The sequence below is a fragment of the Mercenaria mercenaria genome, chromosome 1, assembly GCF_021730395.1.
Source record: "Mercenaria mercenaria strain notata chromosome 1, MADL_Memer_1, whole genome shotgun sequence".
NCBI lineage: Eukaryota > Metazoa > Mollusca > Bivalvia > Venerida > Veneridae > Mercenaria > Mercenaria mercenaria.
In genome coordinates, this window is record NC_069361.1 from 113,199,172 (window position 1) to 113,220,663 (window position 21,492).

Here is a 21,492-nt window from a genome sequence, read left to right on the forward strand (position 1 = left end):
CGTTAAGTTTATCGGCTTTTTACACGCCGATTGAAAATTTTCAAAATGGCGGCAGCTTACAATATTATTGATTGACACTGTGGGATATTAACGCTACAATTGGCTGAAGTTTGACAGGCAAATAGGCAGGGTTGACTATGGATTTATCGATAATTTAATCTAGAATATGCATCAAGTTTTACAACTTTAAGGGGACGCATATTGCTACATTCACAGTTCATACAGAAATGCGGAAGGGGTGCATATTCAAGAAATCAATGGTGGGAAAATAAAAAACATATTCCTAAACTGATATAATACTGATGGACACCTGTAATATTCAGTATTTTGTGGATAAGGATGTGGTACTATGAATGTAATAGGAAAACAGAGGTCTTTGTGAAAGTACATTCAACACAAAATATTAAGCTTTTGTGTAAGGAAAAAACAGGTTTTTTACAATAACAGTGTTCCAAATAATGTTGAAGGGATGAGATTTTCTTTCTAACACACCAGGTTTGCTTAAACATGTAAAAATTTAACGCCACGTCAGTTCATTTCGGGATGGACGCCATATTTCTCATTGATAAAAAATGTAAACAAACAAATCAGAGTGGGATTAGCATTGCAAGTGCATAACATGACATTCTACACAATGAATACCTTAGAACAGATATCTAAGATGCTACACAGGTCAGGCGGGTTAAATGCATAATGTCGATCACTTGAAATTCATCTTGAAAAGGTGGTTAATTTTAGTTTATTTACATGGTTTTTAATTTTCCCACGACTTCTCGGCGATTCACTGCAAATGTATTACTGCGCCGGACGAAAGGTAACTCTAATAAACAACGGGAGACAACTTAGGTGTCAGCACGTGTACGATTTTTAGCTCGACTATTCATAGAATAGTGAGCTATTGCACTCGCCCATGCGTCGACGTCGGCGTCCGCGTCCGCGTCCCGATTTTGGTTAAGGTTTTGTATGTAAGCTGGTATCTCAGTAACCACTTGTGGGAATGGATTGAAACTTCACACACTTATTCACTGTGACAAACTGACTTACATTGCACAGGTTCCATAACTCTATTTTGCTTTTTTACAAAATTATGCCCCTTTTTCGACTTAGAAATTTTTGGTTAAGGTTTTGTATGTAAGCTGGTATCTCAGTACTTACTAATGGGAATGGATTGAAACTTCACATACTTGTTCACTATCATGATCTGACATGCACTAAGCAAGTCCCATAACTCTGCTCTCTTTTTTTTCAAAATTATGCCCCTTTTTTGACTTAGCAGTTTTTGGTTAAATTTTTGTATGTAATCTGATATCTCAGTATCCACTAATTGGAATGGATTGAAACTTCACACACTTGTTCACTGTCATGATCTAACATGCACTGTGAAGGTCCCATAACTCTACTTGGCATTTTTACAAAATTATGCCCCTTTGACTTAGCAGTTTTTTGTTAAGTTTTTGTATGTAAGCTGGTATCTCAGTATCTACAAATCGGAAAGGATTGAAACTTCACACACTTGTTCACTGTCATGATATGACATGCAGTACAGAGGTTCAATACCTCTACTTTGCATTTTACAAAATTATGCCCCTTTTTCAACATTTGTATTCATTCAATTGACAAGGCTGTTGAATAGTCGAGCGTTGCTGTCCTCCGACAGCTCTTGTTAAAAAAACATGTCGATGATTATTATTTCTCATCAAATAATGAATCCTATTCAGATATTCGTCTTTAATATTATAAAATTATTAATTTCTGTGCACATTTGTCAAAAAATATTACTTACAGTGAATATCATAACTTTATCATGACATCACAGAATATTAGGGGTTCTAACTGACCAATCAGAGAGCTGCATTTTTGAGTACCTGCCAGTTTCCACTTGGGTATAACGAAGTATATTTACAATGAACATATAGTGACTTTATAAATAAATATCACACTATTTTAGAAATCAGATCAGGATTTTTCACTGCACATGCCCCAGATGATGCTACAAACAACAAAACTTTGAAGTTTCAATGAAATATTATATTGATTTAATACCTTTATTTTAGTTATAAGTTTCAGATTTTACACAGAGAGTCTATGATAAAGTCCGAGTAAAATGTAATCAATACCCAAGTGAAATAAGTATCATTCCACAAAGTTTTGGACATGTTAAAATTATGAATTCGTCCAGTTTTGATCATTGACGTTCCTGCTGTGTATTAGTATCTTCTGTGAACAAGATTAGAATGTTACTTTTGCACATATACACATTGATTGGACCTCTCAACCAAATTTCATACCTTATTTTAGGGATTTTTAAGACAATACATTTTCAAAAGTTTTTTGAATGTGTTTTGATATTTAAGTGCATTGTAGTTCATGAATACCAAGTTAAAAATTAATAATGGCATCATTTCTAGGCCTTTATTGTAAGCCACTAGACTTCTGTAACGATAAATGTTTAATGTATTAAGGGGAATATACTCTTTCAGTCTTGGAATGTGGCATTCCTTGACCACCGTATCTTTTCTTATGCACTACTTTGTAAACAAACTAAATAATGTGTTTTAGCTCACATATGCTAAGTGAAAAGCAAGACAGTGAACTTATTTCACATTCTTTCTTAAAATTAGAATCTGTAGGACATTGATAAATGTTTGGACAAGGTGAAGCACTATTATTTTCGCACCAAAATGTCTTAATTGTTGACTTTGAATGTACACAAGAAGTCTTATGTAATTCTACAATAACTTTCTTGTTTCAGTTTTTCTCATTTTTATTTTAGTGAGCAATCCTTTGTGTACTTATAACAGTTGAAACAGTATTCATTTCATTTACCAAAACCTTGTACTTTTTTGCAGGTAAATTTTATAATACCCCACCCACTTTTTTCTAATTTCAAAGTATGCGTCCCCTTAAGTAAACAGATAATAACTCGCTGAAAAACTTGGCGATTCGGATTTCGCCCGGAGGCGACTTTAAAGCGACAATATCACTCAAATCGCCTTGTAGGATGATCCCTGTGACCATTAGTTAAAAAAGTCCATTCACAGTGTATCCTTCTTGATTTTAAAGTTTCTTGGTCAAAGGTCATGGTCACTGTCAATACGAAGTGATCATACAGACATGTTCTGTGATGGTGATGGTTATTTGTCCGTCTTTTTGAAGCTTAGTTTACACTCAATTACTTCACAATGATTTGATTCTCAAACATGATACGCACATTGCTTTAGGTGTATTATGCTCCACACAGTGGAACTCGTGTTTCACAAGGTCACCTGATCAGTTGTTAGGTGTATTTAGATTTAGTCTAAGACTAAAAAGGGTCAAACATTGAATTAGTCATAACATTGTTGGTGGTTTTTTGTGGAGCCCACTTGCGGAAGCAAAAACATAGCCATATAAATGGCTGTTCGGTGTATGTGCGTGCGTGCGTTCGGCTTTGTTTGTCTGGACCATAACTTTGACATGCATGGACCAGTCTTGTTTATATTTGGCATAAATGTTAATCTCAGTGTGGCAGAGTGTCTTGCGCAAACCCCAGGCTCCTGTCTCAAAGGTCAAGGTCACAGTTGGAGGTTAAAGGTCATGTCAGATCTTGTCCAGCCCGTAACTTTGACATGCATTGAGGCATCTTGTTTATATTTGGCATGAATGTTTAACTCAATGAGACAGAGTGTCATGTGCAAACCTCAGGTTCCTATCTCAAAGGTCAAGGTCACATTTAGGAGTCAAATGTCATTTTAGAGCTTGTCCAGGCCATAACTTTGATAAGTATGGAGCAATCTTTTTCTTCTTTGGCGTAAATGTTCACTGCTATGAGACGGAGTGCCGTGTGCAAACCTCGGGTCCCTATCTCAAATGTTAGTCCTTTTGACAGTTGGCTGCCCGTGGACATCTAGTCTTTATTAGTCAGAATTTTGTGAAGCCATCTTGAATTGTTACAAGTATATTCAGACAAAGTTTTGTTAAAAACTGTGCAAATTAGTACTGACAGTTATGTACTAACACGAAATAAGAAAGAACTGCTTGAATGAGTTCGTAGTGTTGGTAATAATCCAATTTGAGAATCATATTTTTCATCTAAGCACAACACAAAAAGTCACTTAGTATTTGACGGTTTCGACCTCAGCTGAGGCCCTCATCAGAATGTTGTACTTCGCGAGATCAGTCATGCTCGATGAGATAGATATTTGTATCCAACATCAGAGAATGTGCTCCGGATGTACTGCACCCCGATAATCCACAAGGAAGGCAATCTGTTACATCCCATCGAAGATTACACTGGATCAGTAGGATACAACAGCACTCATGCATTAGCCAATCTATTAGGACCTTAAGTGGGACTATCTGAACATCATGTCAAAAACTCGAAAGACTTAGCTGGAAAGATGTGTGAAATAATGATTGAGGAAGATGAGATCTTTGCCTCACATGATGTTATCTCCCTATTTACCAACACCCCAATAGACTAAAGTTTTGGAAAAGTCATTCGGGACAGATTAGAAAATGACAGCACTCTGAAGAAAAGAACCTTATTGACCCCAATTGACATCGTGGAATTGTGTGAATTCATTTTGACGACTACCTATTTTCAATTCAGGGGTAACATTTTCCAGTAAAAGTTTGGCACTGCAATGGGTAGTCCCGTTTCTCCTATCGTTGCTAATTTATATTTGGAGTGGCTTGAGAAGAAGGCAATAGCAACAGCTCCCGTCAATTGTAAACCACAACTATGGAAACGTTACGTTGACAATATCCTGGAGAAGATAAATAGGGGAGAAACTCAAAACCTGACTGACCACCTAAACACTGGATGCCACAGACAGTATCAAATTCACACATGAGGAAGAGACAATGGAACAATACCCTTCTTAGACACACTGATTGTCATAAATCCAGATGGAAGTGTGAAATTACTTGTGTACAGAAAGAAAACGCACACGGGCCAATATCTCCACTTCTCCCACCATCCGTTGCAACATAAACTTGGTGTAATAAGAATGTTGTTCGACAGGTGCAAGGATATAGTCACAGATAAAGATGACAGAAAGAAAGAGGAAGCTCATATATAGTGGAGGCTCTGGGGAAATGTGGATATCCAAAGTCAGGTCATTTCAAAAAGTGAAAAAGCAGATAGAAAGAAAGAAAGACCTGAACACAAAGAAAAAAGGAAAACCCAAAGACAAGGACAATTTCAAAGGTTTAGTCATCCTACCTTATGTAAAAGGCTTAACAGAGGGAGTCACAAGAGTGCTAAGAAAACATCATATAGCAACTGCGATAAAACCCAAGCAGACAATATGCAACATCTTGGTACATCCGAAGAACAAACAGAATAAATTAGAAAAAACTGGAATAGTGTACAAGATTCCTTGCAAAAGTGGTAACAAAGTATACATTGGAGAAACAGGAAGGAAATTTGGAACTAGAATTAAAGAACATGCAAAGGATGTGGAACAAAATAGCAAAGGGGCTTACACAAGATCAACAAGAAAGCAATCTTTAACTGAACTAAACAAAAATGCAATCACAGACCATGCTAATCAAAATAACCATGAGATAGACTGGGAGGGGGCGGCAGTAATTGATCGGGAGCCGGATTACAAGACCAGGGTGATTAAAGAGGCGATACACATACAAGTCCATAGAGAAGTCATGAACAGGGACGAGGGGGCCCACCAGCTCTCACGAGTCTATGATTCGGTTTTCATCACAGAAAGTGACGGAAATCATCGAGCATGACCAATTTCGCGAAGTTCGGCATTCTAATGATTGCCTCAGCTGAGGTCAAAACCGTCAAATAGTAAGTGAAATTTTCTGTTGTGTTTATATGAAAAATATTATTCTCAAAAAGAAAGAACTGCAATTATGGACACCAAACAGTTCTTAAATTTCGATTTTGACTTCATAGATCTGTTGCTTTTTAGTGAGCATAAAAAAGCAACAAAGTGATTTTTACCTTATATATATTGGAATCTTGCAAAATGGAGCCATAATTACTGAAGAAACATGTGAGTCAAGATGTAGGGGTGTTTTCTAAATGTTTTATTTCTGTCATGCCTAATTATAATACACAGTCACAGACGTCTTTGTTCCACTTGTACAGAAATACTTCATCTTATAAAGGAATTTATTGTACTCTGTATCTGGTGATGAAAGAAAAGGACTTTTTAAGGTCAGATATAAAAATCATTATTGTATGTATACTGTCTGTATTACAGTAAATATGGAATGACCAAGACTATCAGCCGTTGCTCATCAGACCAGCTTAGAAGTACAGATATGTATGCCCTTATCAACCCATCATTTGGTGTGGACAACAGTAAGAAGTGCAGGGAACGACTATTAACTAGCAGTGATTTTGCTATCAAGATCAAAGGTGTAGATTGTGAATCTCTTCAAGACACAAATGAAACTGCTAACAAATTCCAGTTGACTGTGAAGAAATTGATACATTATATTGTCAGAAAGATGAACACAGAATGCCAGTGTGGGGTTACAAGAATGCATATAATTGGTAAGTCAAACCTGTAGATATATTTAATTGTGAGGCAGGTGAGTACAGTCCTGCTGTTGGGCCTCTTTGGGTGAATGGTCAAGGTTGCTGACTTCAGATATATTGCCCCCTCACTGGTGTGGGTTCAAAATCTTGCTTAGGGTGTAGCATTCTTCATGTGAAGAAGAAATCCAGCTGGCTTATAGGACAGTGGTTCTACCCAGGTGCCCGCAAGTGATGAAATAATGCCCAGAGGGGCACCAACCTCCAGTGCTGGAAAAGTCCCAACATGACCTTAATTATGTTGGTATTGTCTTAAACAAATTGAACATGAATCAAGATTGCATAAAGCTGTTATGTCGAACCTAAAACAACCATTATGTATGTAGCTGGTTGTCTTTTGGTAAGTTGGTTCTTGGTCCTATCATCAGTCAGGGGTGTAACTGTTTCAAGTTATCGCAGTTTATAACCCATTTGAGTTATTGGTTAAACTTTCATAACTTGTTTCAGTTATCATAAAATATTAAAAAGCCCTGCTGTGCCAATTCCTCATTTTGAATGAGACTAATGCAATTATTTCCTGAATCCTTGACCTTTTATCTTTCCAGCTATGCAGTATTTTTTTTTACGCAAGGCTGATAAAGTTTTACGCAAAAGTTTTAAAGCTATAAAACTCTTAATATCTCATTATGCTTATCAGGTCATGCTCTCACTAGAAGAGAATTTGATTAACCACAGTTTGCTACTAATTTTACTTTAAAGGTCACTTTGTGAGAACAACAAAAAGACTTTTTTTGAATAACTTACCTGAGTTAACTATATTTTATAACTAATACAGGTTATAAAATACCTGAAAATGTAACTGAAATAGGTTACATAACTTAAAACAGTTACACCCCTGACTGATCATCTGAGAAAGCTATCTGACTTACAGGAAGTCTATGTTGCAGTCCAGATATGTTATCACATGATGGAAATGATGCCTTTGCCTAGATGTGCAGTGAAGCAAGCTCATTAGATAATCACTTACATTGTAAATTTATATATTTATACCCTGATGTCATACTATTCCTCCAGTAAACAGAGATTAATAAAAAAATAATCATAATTACAGGCAGAAAATTCACTGTAATTGATTACATTACATTACTAGATTGAGGTGAGTAATTAAATACATTTGAATACGTGTAGTTTAGTAATCAGTTACAGGTGATTACAATTACTATATTCGATTACCCCAAGCCTGATGTGCACCCAGGGTCTTCATTCAATGTTAAGGCTTGAAATTGGCCACAATATCTTCCCTGTCAGCATGACTTTAAACTCTACATGTAAACTTTCATCTAATATTTTATAGATAAAGTCATCAGATTATAGCCATTAAACAGAAAATGTCAAAACTACTCTTCTGAAAGTAAACAGAAAAGTTGGCAGTGGTCATAGGTTTCAGACAAGTAAAAAAGCTGTAAAATAACAAAGATTTGAATCTCTCAAAAGATTAAATATCTTCTGTTTATCATTATTTCTTTGATTTAATTTAGATGTGACAATTTGCCTTAAAAAAGTGGGGGAAAACTATTAAGTACCTTTTTGTAAAATGTTCCAAAAAATAAGGTTTTTATTTATTAAGCATTGGTCAATATACAAAATTATTCAGAGTCTTTAGACAGTAAGTAGTATGTGCCAAAGTACAAGAAGAATTTCTCAAGTTGTTCTCGACGGTCAAGACACTGATGAATTATATGTAATAGCCATAGGTGTTTCACTATACATTTAAACAGCTATTCATGACAGTCTAGACACTGATGAATTTTATGTAATAGGTGTTTCACTATACCGGTACATTAAACAGCTATTCATGGCAGTCTGTATACTAATGTATTTTAAGTACATGTAAAAGGTGTTTCCCTGTACTTCAAATAATTATTTGCTGTTTCAGATCCCACAATACATTGCTGTGATGGTGCCAGTGTAGATATGAGATTTGTCGCTCCCAACAAAGACCAGCTTACAGAGCTGAAAGACAGCTATATATCATTCCTAAAGAGGACACAGCATGTAAATGTAGAAAACCATTTATATTCTGTGAACAACAATTGCTATGAAAATTGCTGTAATGTGACTAAACATCCCAATCCCAAACCTCAGGCAGCTGATGATACAGCTAGTAAGTGTTTACACTTTATAATACAATGTACAAACCTTAGTTGTTTCTTTTAAGACCTCATGCCAGTGTCTACATTGATGGTACATGTAGTTGAATATCTTCTATTTTAGTTCTAGACAGTCTATGAATTACACTAGGTCCTTTAAATGCCCCCGGCATCTACTTATGCGGGAGGCATATAGTGATCGTCCTGTCCGTCCGTTCATCCGTCCGTCCGTACGAGGTTAACCAAATGGGACCGTTTCGTCTAGCATCAATACCCCTTACTAGAATGACTTGATACTAATGCAGATGTAACCTGTGACCATTCCTCATCTTCAAACATCACCTGACCTCAGTTTGACCTTGACCTCATTTTGGACTTGGGTTGCTTTATATGGGCCATCTCTTGGTTAACCAAATGGGACCGTTTCGTCTAGCATCAGTACTGCTTACAAGAATGAATTGATACTAATACAGATGTAACCTGTGACCATTCCTCATCTTCAAACATCAGTTGACCTCAGTTTGACCTTGACCTCATTTTGGACTTAGGTTGCTTTATATGGGCCATCTCTTGGTTAACCAAATGGGACCGTTTCGTCTAACATTAATACCGCCTACAAGAATGAATTGATACTAATACAGATGTAACCTGTGACCATTCTTCATCTTCAAACATCACCTGACCTCAGTTTGACCTTGACCTCGTTTTGGACTTAGGTTGCTTTGTACCGACAAGGATGCCACCGGGGGCATCAAGCGTTTATTGAACGCAGCTCCTTGTTCACAATGTAATATCACAGAATAATATCATAGAGACAAGAAACGCTGAAAATTAAACTTCCCATTCATTTTATGTTCATTTGAAATCAACAAATACGTATCCGGTTTGAAATAGGTGATAAAGTATACACCACAAAATTTCAAGCCCATGCAGTTAAAATGATTTCCTAGTAAACTAGATTTCCAAGAACTGGCTCTAAACTCGGCACTAGTGTTTGCTTTAAAATGTGGTCACACTGATTTGTACTTTGAGTATTATTCAGGAACTACTTTTTATTAGCTCACCTGTCACGTAGTGACAAGGTGAGCTTTTGTGATCGCCCTTCGTCCGTCGTCCGTTCACAGTTCTTGTGAACACGATAGAGACCACAGTTTGCAATCAGTTTTAATAAAACTTGCAGACAAGTTGTATTGGCATAATATCTCGGTTCCTTTCGAAAACTGGCCAGATCCCATCATGGTTTCCAGAGTTATGGCCCCTTAAAGGGCCAGAATTTGCTATTTTTGGCTTGTGAACACAATAGAGACAACATTTTGCAATCAACTTCAATCAAACTTGCACACAACTTTATTGGCATAATATCTCAGTTCCTTTTGAAAACTGGCGAGATCCCTTCATGGGTTCCAGAATTATGGCCCCTTAAAGGTCCAAAATTTTCTAATTTGGCTTTTGCAGCCATATAGAGACTTCATTTATGGTTTGATTTGATACAAACTTGCAAAATATCTTCAAAAACAATAAATCTTGGATTCCATGACGAATCTGTCAGATCCAATCATAGGTTCCGGAGTTATTTTATATCTGATTACCTCCCCTGGTTTTAATCAGAATGGATTTATATCAGTAAGTACTTATAGGACTCATTTGAAATTTCATTACTGTCATTAGTTGGACTGAGACAATCAGGGTAGATAACTGTGGACTGATTTTATATCAGATTACCTCCCTTAATTTCAGATTAAAATGGGAATATCTCTGTAACTAATGAAGATACTGATCTGAAATTTCATTTATGCCATCAGATGGACTTGGACAATCAGTGAAGATACATATTGACTGAATTTATGACAAATTACCTCCCTTTATTTTTTATGTAAATGACTATTCCTTAGCAGCTTCTAATGAGATTGGTTTGAAACGTTATTTATGTCTTCCATGGTAAGAAATAGTCATGTTAGATAACTCTTGATTGAACATTTATCAATATGAATACTTTTCTAATATATTGTTGTAAAGGCTTGTACTCTGTATCTTCTACATGCATGTACCAATGCATGATTACCTCCCCTGATTTTAATAAAAATGGATTTATCTCCATATAAATAAAGTATTTATAGGACTCATTTGAAATTTCATTATTGTCATTAGTTGGACTTAGACAATCAGGGAAGATAACTATGGACTGATTTATATCAAATTACCTCCTTTTGTTTCAAATTAAAATTGGTGTATCTCAGTAACCAATAAAGATACTGATTTGAAATGTCATTTATGCCATCAGATGGACTCGAACAATCAATGTAGATAACTTTTGACTGAATTTATGACAAATTACCTCCCTTTATTTTATGTAAATGAATATACTTCAGCAGCATCTAATGAGATTGGTTTTAAATGTTATTTAAGTCTTCAGGTGTAAGGAATAGTCATGCTTGTACAAAAATGCAGCATTTGAGCCTAGGACCCTCAAACTTGGTATGGAGATTGGCCCTGACTAGTACATGACCCATAGGTCAAAAGGAACTGTTACAAGAAAATATTTATCCTGATGGTATTTAATGTGTATGCCTATGTGATCTATGTCAAAACTTGATCCTATAATTAAGAGCAATGGTACTCAGGTGAGCGACATAGGGCCATCATGGCCCTCTTGTTGTTTCTTACAGAAAATGTGAAGGTTACAGTTGCAGTGATTGTGAGTTGTCTCATTGTATTCATGATCATTGTAATTGTTGTTATAATGTACATGCGAAGGAAAAAGAGTGCAGTATAGTAAGTATTGAGTGCTACATATAGGTATAAGTCAAGTTAAGCAACCTATTTCCACCTTGAACAGTATTCACTAATGCCTAAAGTTCATGCCTTAAGCCTGAAATTTAGACTTTGACTTAAAAATTTGAATTTGAATAATGCACTACTTTCATCAGACAACAACCGCTTTCACAATATTGCATGTAACTTTGATATGATTGAACTTTCCTTGACCGAACAGTAAAGACTGAAGGGTAAAGGCTGTGATGTTTCTTATGTGACAATGTAAGCAAAATTTATAGTAGTCTAACCCTTATCACGCTGGACTCGATTGATTCTACCTTTGCGACCAGTTTAGATCATGATCTGCACTGTTCGCTATTCAGCCAGTATCTTTTTGGTAAGTACCCCTTTTAACAGTTTATGGTACTGTCCAATTTGAAAGATGGACAAGTTCATTATAGAAACTAAGCAGGGTAAGGGTTAAACATAATCTTAGGTGAAGAGAATTATGAAACAAATGATTTGCAGTACATAATGGAAAATTATGGAGAATTTTAAGCATATAAGTATTTGATGTGCCACTTTTTATATGCACTTAGTTAAAATGTGAAATTTTTGTTTCAGTCAATTCCGAATGTCCAGATTGGATGAGGAAGATGATTTGGTTATAGATGGTCCAGATCAGGATGATTTTGTTGGAGGTCAAGAGGCGACATTTGATGTCCATAGTCGATATCAGTAGTCATCGTCAGTAAATAAAAGCTCAGGAGGTGTTTCCATGACAACCATATATCCTGTGATATTTATAGTCCATCCATGACAATCATCCCACCGACGTTAATAATGTGATAAATAATTTATTTCTAAATCAGTCTCTAGCTTGTTTCCTATTCACGGAGGTTGCAAGTGTATAACTAATACTAGTGTCATAGTGCAAAATGAATTTATAGAAAATGTTATGGTCATTTTTTTGTCTCCAGTTGTATAAGAAGTCTACTGTTCATATCCTTGCTATAGATTCATCATAAATGAAATTCAAATATTGAAGAGTTTTAGAAGTGATTGATCAGGAAATACAATGTCATGCCCCTTTTCTGAAATAGAATATTTGTTAATAATACTTTAAAGAGGCATGCCTCAAGATGCATATTACAGTATTAGAATTATTAAAATATTATAGCAATGTCTATTTCTGATATTTCATGGGTATGATATAAATTGTATTCACGTTCTTTCTGCCAAACATGTTAGTTTTTCTACATATTTGAATTATTAGATATAAATTTCAAATATCTTAAGGTTAGAACTCACTAAATTACTGTCCTCACTTTTATTGACAGATAATTGTAAAGGGAAGTAAATCTGGTAGAATGAAGTAAATCTGAGTTACTGTGTGACCCTTCAAAGATGAGATCAGGATAAAGCTATATATCTAGATCCTTTCACTAAGAATATTTCAATACTGTATGTAGCTTTTTAACATAATAATCAGTCAATTGTTATCTTGTTTGTAAATATTCCAAAAAATTGTACCATTATTTCTGTTGCCGCAAAGTTTTTATATTAGGAGCATTTTTGTTATATGTAAGAGATGTTGTTTAAGTTCAGAACAAAGACATTGTGATAGACAGCTACTAATTCTACTGTTTTAATTTCATGGGCAAAAAATCTCCAATGTAAACATTTGCCCCTTGAAAACATTTCAATATTCCATGAAGCATGTTGTTGTTATGCTTGCTAAGATATTATGATGGTTTCATTTGTATCCAGTAACAATTTAAGAGACAGAATTGAATCTGCAGATATTTACTATTGAAAATACTGTAGATGGTAAAATTCAGAACCAGTCTAGGATATCTTAAAAACCATAAAGTTCCAGTAATTCACCATCAAAACTCTGTAATGATTTGTAGTAAAGGTGTTTTTGTTTTATATTTAAAGAATGTTTAAAGAAAAAACCATCGATATGGAAAAGTTGAATGAACTGTTAGATTTTTAGTATTGCCTGGTATGTAGATTTATGCTGGCTTGTGAAACCAGGTGCTCTACTTTTCTAGTCATTAAATTTTACTTTTGAAAAAAGTTCTATTTTGGCTAAATTGTTTAATGCATACATAAATAATGATTGTTTAAGATATTAAGCAATTAGTGTTAGATAAATAGCATTTGAGTGCAAAATTATATACAGGAATTTCATGGTCAGTAAATCTATATTCGGTTATAAGCCTTTTAATTTTTTCATCACAATTCTACATACCAAATATTGCAAGATACTATCATGTGATTCGTTTAGACATTTATTATGTATTTTATGGTTAATAAAACTCTGACATTTATGAATGAAGTGCACAGAATGTTGTGATGTTTCAAAGGGTTTCTGGGACAGCTTGTGTATGAAAAGAACTGGAATGACCGTCTTACCCTTTTTATGAATGTAGGAGGTCACTTAATAGGATTTTGATTCCATACCTCGTATTTTTTATTTTGATGTAAATGAAATGTGTAACCAAAAATGTTTAGTCCTGTTTGGTGCCATATAACCTGTACTTTTGGTGCACTGTAATACCAAAATAAGCAATTTTTCAAAGTTGCAAACATAGCGTTCAAAGTTGAATTATTATCTGTTAGCAAAGTTATGTATCTTTTATTAAGTAACTTTTTTAATCAAATACTACACTGTAAGGGACAGAACAGAACTACATGTATCAGATGTATTTGATTTTTATCAGGTTGTAAGTAAAAATTGGAAAGTCACTACGCAATGGTACAGACAATGATACAGCTTGGATTTAATTGTTCTTGTAGATTAACCCTTAGCCTGCTGGCTGCGATTGGTTTTGCCTTTGCGACCAGTGCAGACCAAGATCAGCCTGCACATCCGTGCAGGCTGATCATGGTCTGCACTGTTCGCTATTCAGTTAGTAAATTTTCAGTGAACACCCCTTCGAATAATAAATGGTATTGCCCAAACTGAATGATGGACCAGTCCATTTTAGAAATTTAGCAGGCTAAGGGTTAATGCTTTATTTAAATTGTACAAATATAAAAATTGCAAAAGAAATAGTACTACTATGCTTTCCTAACCATTATGATAATATACATCTTGTTTATCTGCATATAATCAAAAGTACAATGAGAAGTAACTTGCTTTTTCTGGAAATTGGTATATTGTTTATAAGTGATATATGTATGTAAATTACATTTGCTGACGGGCGGAAAATATCAACGTAATTATGTGCTGTCAGTTGTCCAAACTGATACACTGGTTGTTATCCCCCGCCGATGAAATCGGGAGGGGGGTATTGAAATGGCGTTGTCCGTCCGTCAGTCCGTCCGTCCGTCCGTCCGCAGCCATTTCTCAGTAACTACTTGGTAGAATTTCATGAAACTTGAAATAAACATGAACCAACATACTGCGATGATGCCCGTCAAGTTTTTTTTTTTGATTGGTCAATTTCCCTCAGAGTTACTGCCCTTGATTTTAAAAAAAATGTCCGTCTGCAGCCATTTCTCAGTAACTAACAGGTAGAATTTCATCAAATTTGAAATAGACATGAACCAAGATACTGTGCTGATGCCTGTCAAGTTTTTTTTTTTGATAGGTCAATTTCCCTCAGAGTTATTGCCCTTGATTTAATGAAAAATGTCCGTCTGTAGCCATTTCTCAGTAACTAGCAGGTAGAATTTCATCAAACTTAAAATAGACATGAACCAAGATACTGCGACGATGCCCTTCATGTTTTTTTTTTCGATTGGTCAATTTTCCATATAGTTATTGCCCTTTAATTGTTTAAAAATCCACAGATCTGTACATAACAAACCAACCAATTGGAAAAATTTCATTCAACTTCTTTCATTCTTTTCCATGAACATTTATTATAAACATGTGATGCTGTGTACCTGTACCTGGTCACCACCTTACCTTGGTCACCCCCCCCCCCACCCCACCAATTTTTTTTTTTTTTTTTTTTTTTCATTTTTCGTTTTTTATCAATATTTATAATCAACATGTAAACTGTTGTATCCTCACCCCAGCCCCCACCCCCCACCCAAACAAACCATTCATTTTCTTTTAATTTGATTTTGACTAATGAAATTATTTGCTTCTTGGTAACATTCTTAACTTTTTCCTGGATATATTTTTTTGCCGTTCCTCAACTCTGACCCTTTCGGCGGGGGATTCCAATTCATCGAATTTGCTTGTTTATGTACTAAGTTTTAGCATAATGTTCTAATTAGAGATTACATTATTACATATCAAAAATACATATCTGTTTTGTATCATTGGGATTATGTGGATGGTTGGGGTGTGACTGCCAATCCAAAGATATATAGTTAGATCTATGTAAAATGTTGTCCATTTTATTTGTTTGAAGTTTACTCACCAGAATTTATTTATCTGTCACCTCTATTGCATATGGAGAAGTTGTCAGGTACAATGTTATGTGGAGAATTGTCAGGTATGATTTACCATTTCTGTGAGGAGATGATGCCAGGTACAATGTTACGTTACAAACTGTCCTCAGAGTACAAAAATATTAAGCATTTTCCAGCCTTTTTAATGGTAAGTTCATATATACCACATGAACTATCTTATAAAATATATTCCAAAAGAAAATTGTAAAAAATATGTGTTCAGTTTTTTTTTGGCAGGGTGTTGTTGCATTGTGGTTGTATGTTTCCATCTAACAAGAAAACCATGTCTTTCTAGCAAATGTGACTGGTGTGAAATTTCATATAGAAATGGTTATTTCTTTTACATGCCATCATTCTGGATAAAGCTTCATTTACCTTGTCAAAGGGGAGCAAATGCTTGGAATTTTGATACACTAGGAAATTATATTCCATTACTCTTGTTGTAGTTAATTGTTGTGACAGGTGGAGTTTTTATCCTTATGATTTTCAGGTTTCATGAAATATTTAGTTTGGTATCACACCATTCACTTGTTGTTTCTTTTTTGTTACTTTCTTTTTAAGAATTCAGATATAATTTAGTACATTAAAGGGTTTCTCTTGAAGAAATTTTGCTTAAAACATTGATAAACAGTTATCTATTTATAACAAAGTATTTCATATATAAATATCAACAGATGAAAGTATACCTGTATGTTATAAATGTTTACTATAATTACCTCTGTATTTATATTGATTGTAAAATGGAATAGTTTTTTTCACAAATTCTCTGTCTTGTTTTAAATAGCATCATCTGTTAAACATGTAAGTGTAGGTTGATGTATTTTTTCTTTAAAAAACTGCTCATACACCGCAAGGTATACAGGTACATTCAGGGAAATATATGATTGTTAAATGATTTTTTTATGATCTGAAATAGTCTGAAATACATAGTTTCCAGAATCAGAAAGGTATACTTCAATAATTTTCAGTATTAACCAAATTGACAGTTTTCGTCGAGCAAAGTAACATTTTTTCAACATTCCATTCCATCATTTTCAGTATTTTTTTTAGTTTTTGGACTTATGCTATTTATTAGGATACACAATACTGATGTGCTGATTAATCAAAGTATTGACAGATCATGAATAAATGGTCTGTGGTACAATTATAGATGAAAAATTTAATCATTGACAAAATCTGACTTTCTAACAATGCCCTAAACATAAATAAACTCAATCGTAACTTCTAAATTGCAACTGTTAACTTATAATGTCTATGTAAAATGATTTTGTACTTTGTAAGAATTGTGAAAAATTGACCATTCTTGTGCATTATGTTCAAAACTAACAGATTACTAAAACTTTCTATTGCCAAAATCAAAAAGCATTTCTGCTTTATTTTTTCCATGATTGATTTTCCTTGTATATGAGTTAACTTATTAATCAAAGATTGCATTTGACATTTTTATACTGATTGATGAGCATGGACTGATTTCCCAACACTAAGGTATACAGATTATATTTAGTAATTATGTCTCTCACCACACAGTGGTGTGAGAGACATATTGATTTACTCCTGTCTGTGTGTGTGTGTGTCTGTCACAAAGCTTGTCCGCACTCTTAAGTCGAACATTTCTCATCTGATCTTCACCAAACTTGAACAAAATGTGTTTGACCATAAGACCTCGGCCAAGTTCGATAACTAGCCAAATCTGGCCAGGCACTTTTGAATAATGGCCCTTGAATTACTGATTGGATCCACACGTCTAGACCATCCAGACAAACTAGACATTTTTGATAGGAACCATTCGTCTGAACAATCGAGACAAACAAGGCAGTTGTGGGAGACATGCGCTTTTCTCAAAAGCATCTCTAGTTAACTTATTTTGAAGGAGCAGTTTCTTCTCTTCTGTTGTTTTTTTCTTTTGTTACTAATTTTACATAATCAGAAATGCAAAATGACTTGTTCATATATCATTTAATTATCATTCATGTGAATTAATGTCTGATTTTAGAAGTGCTACTTTCTGTAAGATTTAAAACTGATCAGGGTTTCATATTGGTGCCTTTTTAAAGTTTATCAGTAACTGTCACTTTGTTATAATTCTAGATGTTACCATTTTATATTAATTCTTGTTGTACTTTATCAGTCTTTCCTAGAAATAAAGATTTCATGTCTGCACACCGTGGGAGGCAATGCAGAGACAAAACTGATAAATATAAAACCCTGTAATGGGAAAGGTTTTTCACCATCTTGTTTTAATCAACTTGTGTAAATTTAAAAAAAAAACATAATATTTGAAGAGCTGTTAATATTTCGTATGTTTAAACATAGTTTCTATACCATGTATACTTGAAACGATGTCAACTTCGAAGCTTTATTTCACTAGTGTCATACCAAAATCATGTTATGGCTTTATTTTACTCCAACAATGTCAAACAAAATAATACACGTGTTTACAGGACTACTTATATAAACCACTGGTACATAGTTCAGAATATATTTGTTGGACTATAGTCAAAATTTGACAGAGAAAAAAAATTGTCATGTAATTAAACTAGTCATAGAATGACTTGCTGGTCAGAAGTCAAGCCTACTTGCTAATAAATAATTTGGACTATTGACATAAGTCATTGAGTAAGAGAATATCACTAAACTGGAAATTTAAAATTTACTTTTTTTGAAACACTGTTAAGTCTTTCAGTGCTGCAGTTCATTTGTTTCAATCATATGAATGTTTCAGTATTAATTGTTATTTTGTACATGATGCAATTTGTAAAATGATTATCTCATTTTCTACATTATTATATAATTGTATGTAGATATATCTATTATTATACAGTCTGTTAATTATATACAAGTCTTTGGAAACATTCCAGTATACACATTGTTGCACCAGGTTGTGTTTGTCATTCTATTTCACAATGTTTTGAATAAAGAATTTATATAAAACAACCATCTCTGCTCAGTCTCTATCAGTTTTGACACTTCCCCTGATCCGACTTATTTAACTCCATCTTGAGTTTTTAGCCTTTAAAATATTGAGGTGCATCAAGTACAAAAGGAAAGGAAACAGAAGTTTATCAATTATTCTTTTCATTGACAAAATCTTTTGACTCAGGTGATTGTATTTGAAGTTTCAAAAGGTGAAAAAGAATTCCAAATTCAAATATTCTAATTACTTATCAAATACTAATAAATCTACCAAAAATTTTACACATTACCGGTAGCCTTTTCCTGGCAAAAATATCAGACGAATATATTTTCGTTACACCCTAAACAGGCTTGAAATATCTTGATGGCAGCTGAAATAGTCTTGTCAGGAGGTAAACAGAATTTGATGAGGATGTTTTATAGCGATTGTACCAACTGAAATTAAGACCACTACCATAGTAAAACAGTATTATAGTAGATTTCTAGAGCTCAAAATGTACAGGACAATACTATATTAATCAAGACCTCAACATTTTACCCGCCAGGCACAACGCCTGTTGTGAATATTATATATCAATTGTATCTTCAGTGTAATCTTAAGTATTTCTTACAACTTTGAGTCTTTAATTCCTTCCAAATACCAAATCCTCTACTTCAGTTCTTGTGAACTAGCAAACAGCAAAGAACAATCTCATAACAAAACTAGAAACTTTTTCACGAAAAAACGTATCTCTTTCAGCACTTACCACATGCCATAAATTAAGGGCCATAACTCCAGGAAAAATCACTGAACCATAACATTCCAACTTTATATACAACTAGGCTTGGCCGTGGTAACTCCTGTTAAGTCCGATTGAATTCCAACTAGTCTTGTTGGAGTAGCACAGATCAAAGAATTTGACAAATCAATGGTCATGATTCTGCTGAAAATAATTTAATCAGAACATGACAGTTATGTGTACAACTATGCTTCACACTAATCACTTGTGAGGTTTGGTGAAATTCAGACTAATTGTATACAGCCAGTAGTGCAAACACTATAAAATATGACAAATAAAGGAACATAACTCTGCTGAAAATCACTGAACCAGGTCATGCCGATGATATGAATAACTAGACTCAGCACTGATAACTCTTGTAAAGTTTGGTGGAAATCTGCCCAATGGTGTAAGAGAAGCTGCAAAATATAAAATTTGACAAATGAAGGGCCATTACTCCCCTAAATATCACTGAACCAGAACATGCTGATAATACCGGTATGTATAATACTTGCCCCTGAATACTTCTCTAAGCCTTGATGGTCTTATTATATTAAAGAAGTGGCTAAAACATAATAAATTTTGATGAATCAAGGACCATAACTCTGCTGGAAAACACTGAACCAGAACATGCTCATGATATGCACAATTGGGCTTGTCAATGTTAATTTTTGTGAAGTTTGGTGTTATTCCTCCAGGTGGTATCAGAGCAGTTGCTCGGACAAGGTAAAATACAACAAATAAAGGGCCATAACTCCATTGAAAATCAATGAACCAGAACATGCCAAAAATATGCACAATGAGGATTGGTACTGATCACTCATGAAAGGTTTGGTGTTAATCTGCCCAGTGATATAAAAGAAGTGGCAAAAACATCATAAAATTTGATGAATCAAGGACCTTAACTCTACTGAAAATTATCGAACTGGAAAATGCTAACAACAAGCACAATGAAACTTGGCACTGACCACCCCTGTATGGTTTGATGGAAATCTGCCCAATAATATAAGAGAAGTGGCTGAAGCATCATAAAATTTGATGAATCAAGGGCTATAACTCTGCTGAAAATCATTAAAATGGAAAACGCTGACTACAAGTCCAACTTGGCTTGGTAATTATCACTCCAGGAAAGTTTGGTGTAAATGCCCCCGGTGGTGTCGGAGTTGCGTGAACAAACTGTAACAGAATGAAAGACTGACGGACAGCACTTAATGTCTCCCTCGCTACATGAGGGTGACCTAAACTAGATGTGTGTCCATAGGACACAGGTGCCCCTCCTCCTGCCACTGTAACATGGTTTTATGACTAGGGTTAAATAATTTTTAAGATGTTTACAACACAAACTTTTAAGAACCTTATGTGTATTTTTCACTTAGTTAGCCATAACTCTGGCCTAGCTGAGTAAAATCCTAAAGAGAACACTTCACAGGCTATAAAACAATCCTCTAATGTTTTATGATTCTAGGTCAAGTACATTTTAACATACATGTTTCACAAACTTTTTTTTTAATAAGTCTGGACAAGAAGTCTGGTCTTGTGTAATGAAAAAACTTAAAAAACAAAATAAGTCAGGGGCCATAACTCCTACACGACTGAATGAATCCGGACGCAAAAACCCAGGTGCACAACTGCACATGCTGACCAACATTCCTGTAAACTTTGGTGACTCTAGGTCAAATATTTTTGGAGCTACGCGCGACACAACATGAAAATGACCAATTTTTTACTAAGTCAGGGGCCGTAACTCCTACATGACTGAATGAATCCAGACGCGAAACCCCAGGTGCACAACTTCACATGCTGACCAACATCCCTGTAAAGTTTTGTGACTCTACGCCGAATACTTTTGGAGCTAGGCGCGACACAACATTCTCAGAAGGACGGACGGAAGGATGGACAAGAGCAAATCTATATGCCCCCACCACTCATGTGGGGGAGCACAAAAATTAGCAAATTGAACAAAGAATTTAAACATAAGACAAATGTTTGCAAAGAAAACAAACTACATTTC

At 34.7% G+C, this 21,492-nt stretch overlaps 1 protein-coding gene across 1 annotated transcript in view; it reads left to right on the top strand.

Moving 5' to 3' along the window:
- LOC128547743 (uncharacterized) overlaps positions 1 to 15,337 on the top strand; it is a 39,334-nt gene extending 23,997 nt beyond the window's left edge. Inside the window, exons 6-9 of the mRNA XM_053520881.1 lie at positions 6,213 to 6,508; positions 8,427 to 8,654; positions 11,307 to 11,412; positions 12,019 to 15,337. Coding sequence (XP_053376856.1) covers positions 6,213 to 6,508; positions 8,427 to 8,654; positions 11,307 to 11,412; positions 12,019 to 12,136 — 748 coding nt within the window. The 3' untranslated portion in view covers positions 12,137 to 15,337. The remainder of the gene's footprint in view (positions 1 to 6,212; positions 6,509 to 8,426; positions 8,655 to 11,306; positions 11,413 to 12,018) is intronic.
- The last annotated feature ends 6,155 nt before the right edge of the window (positions 15,338 to 21,492 follow it).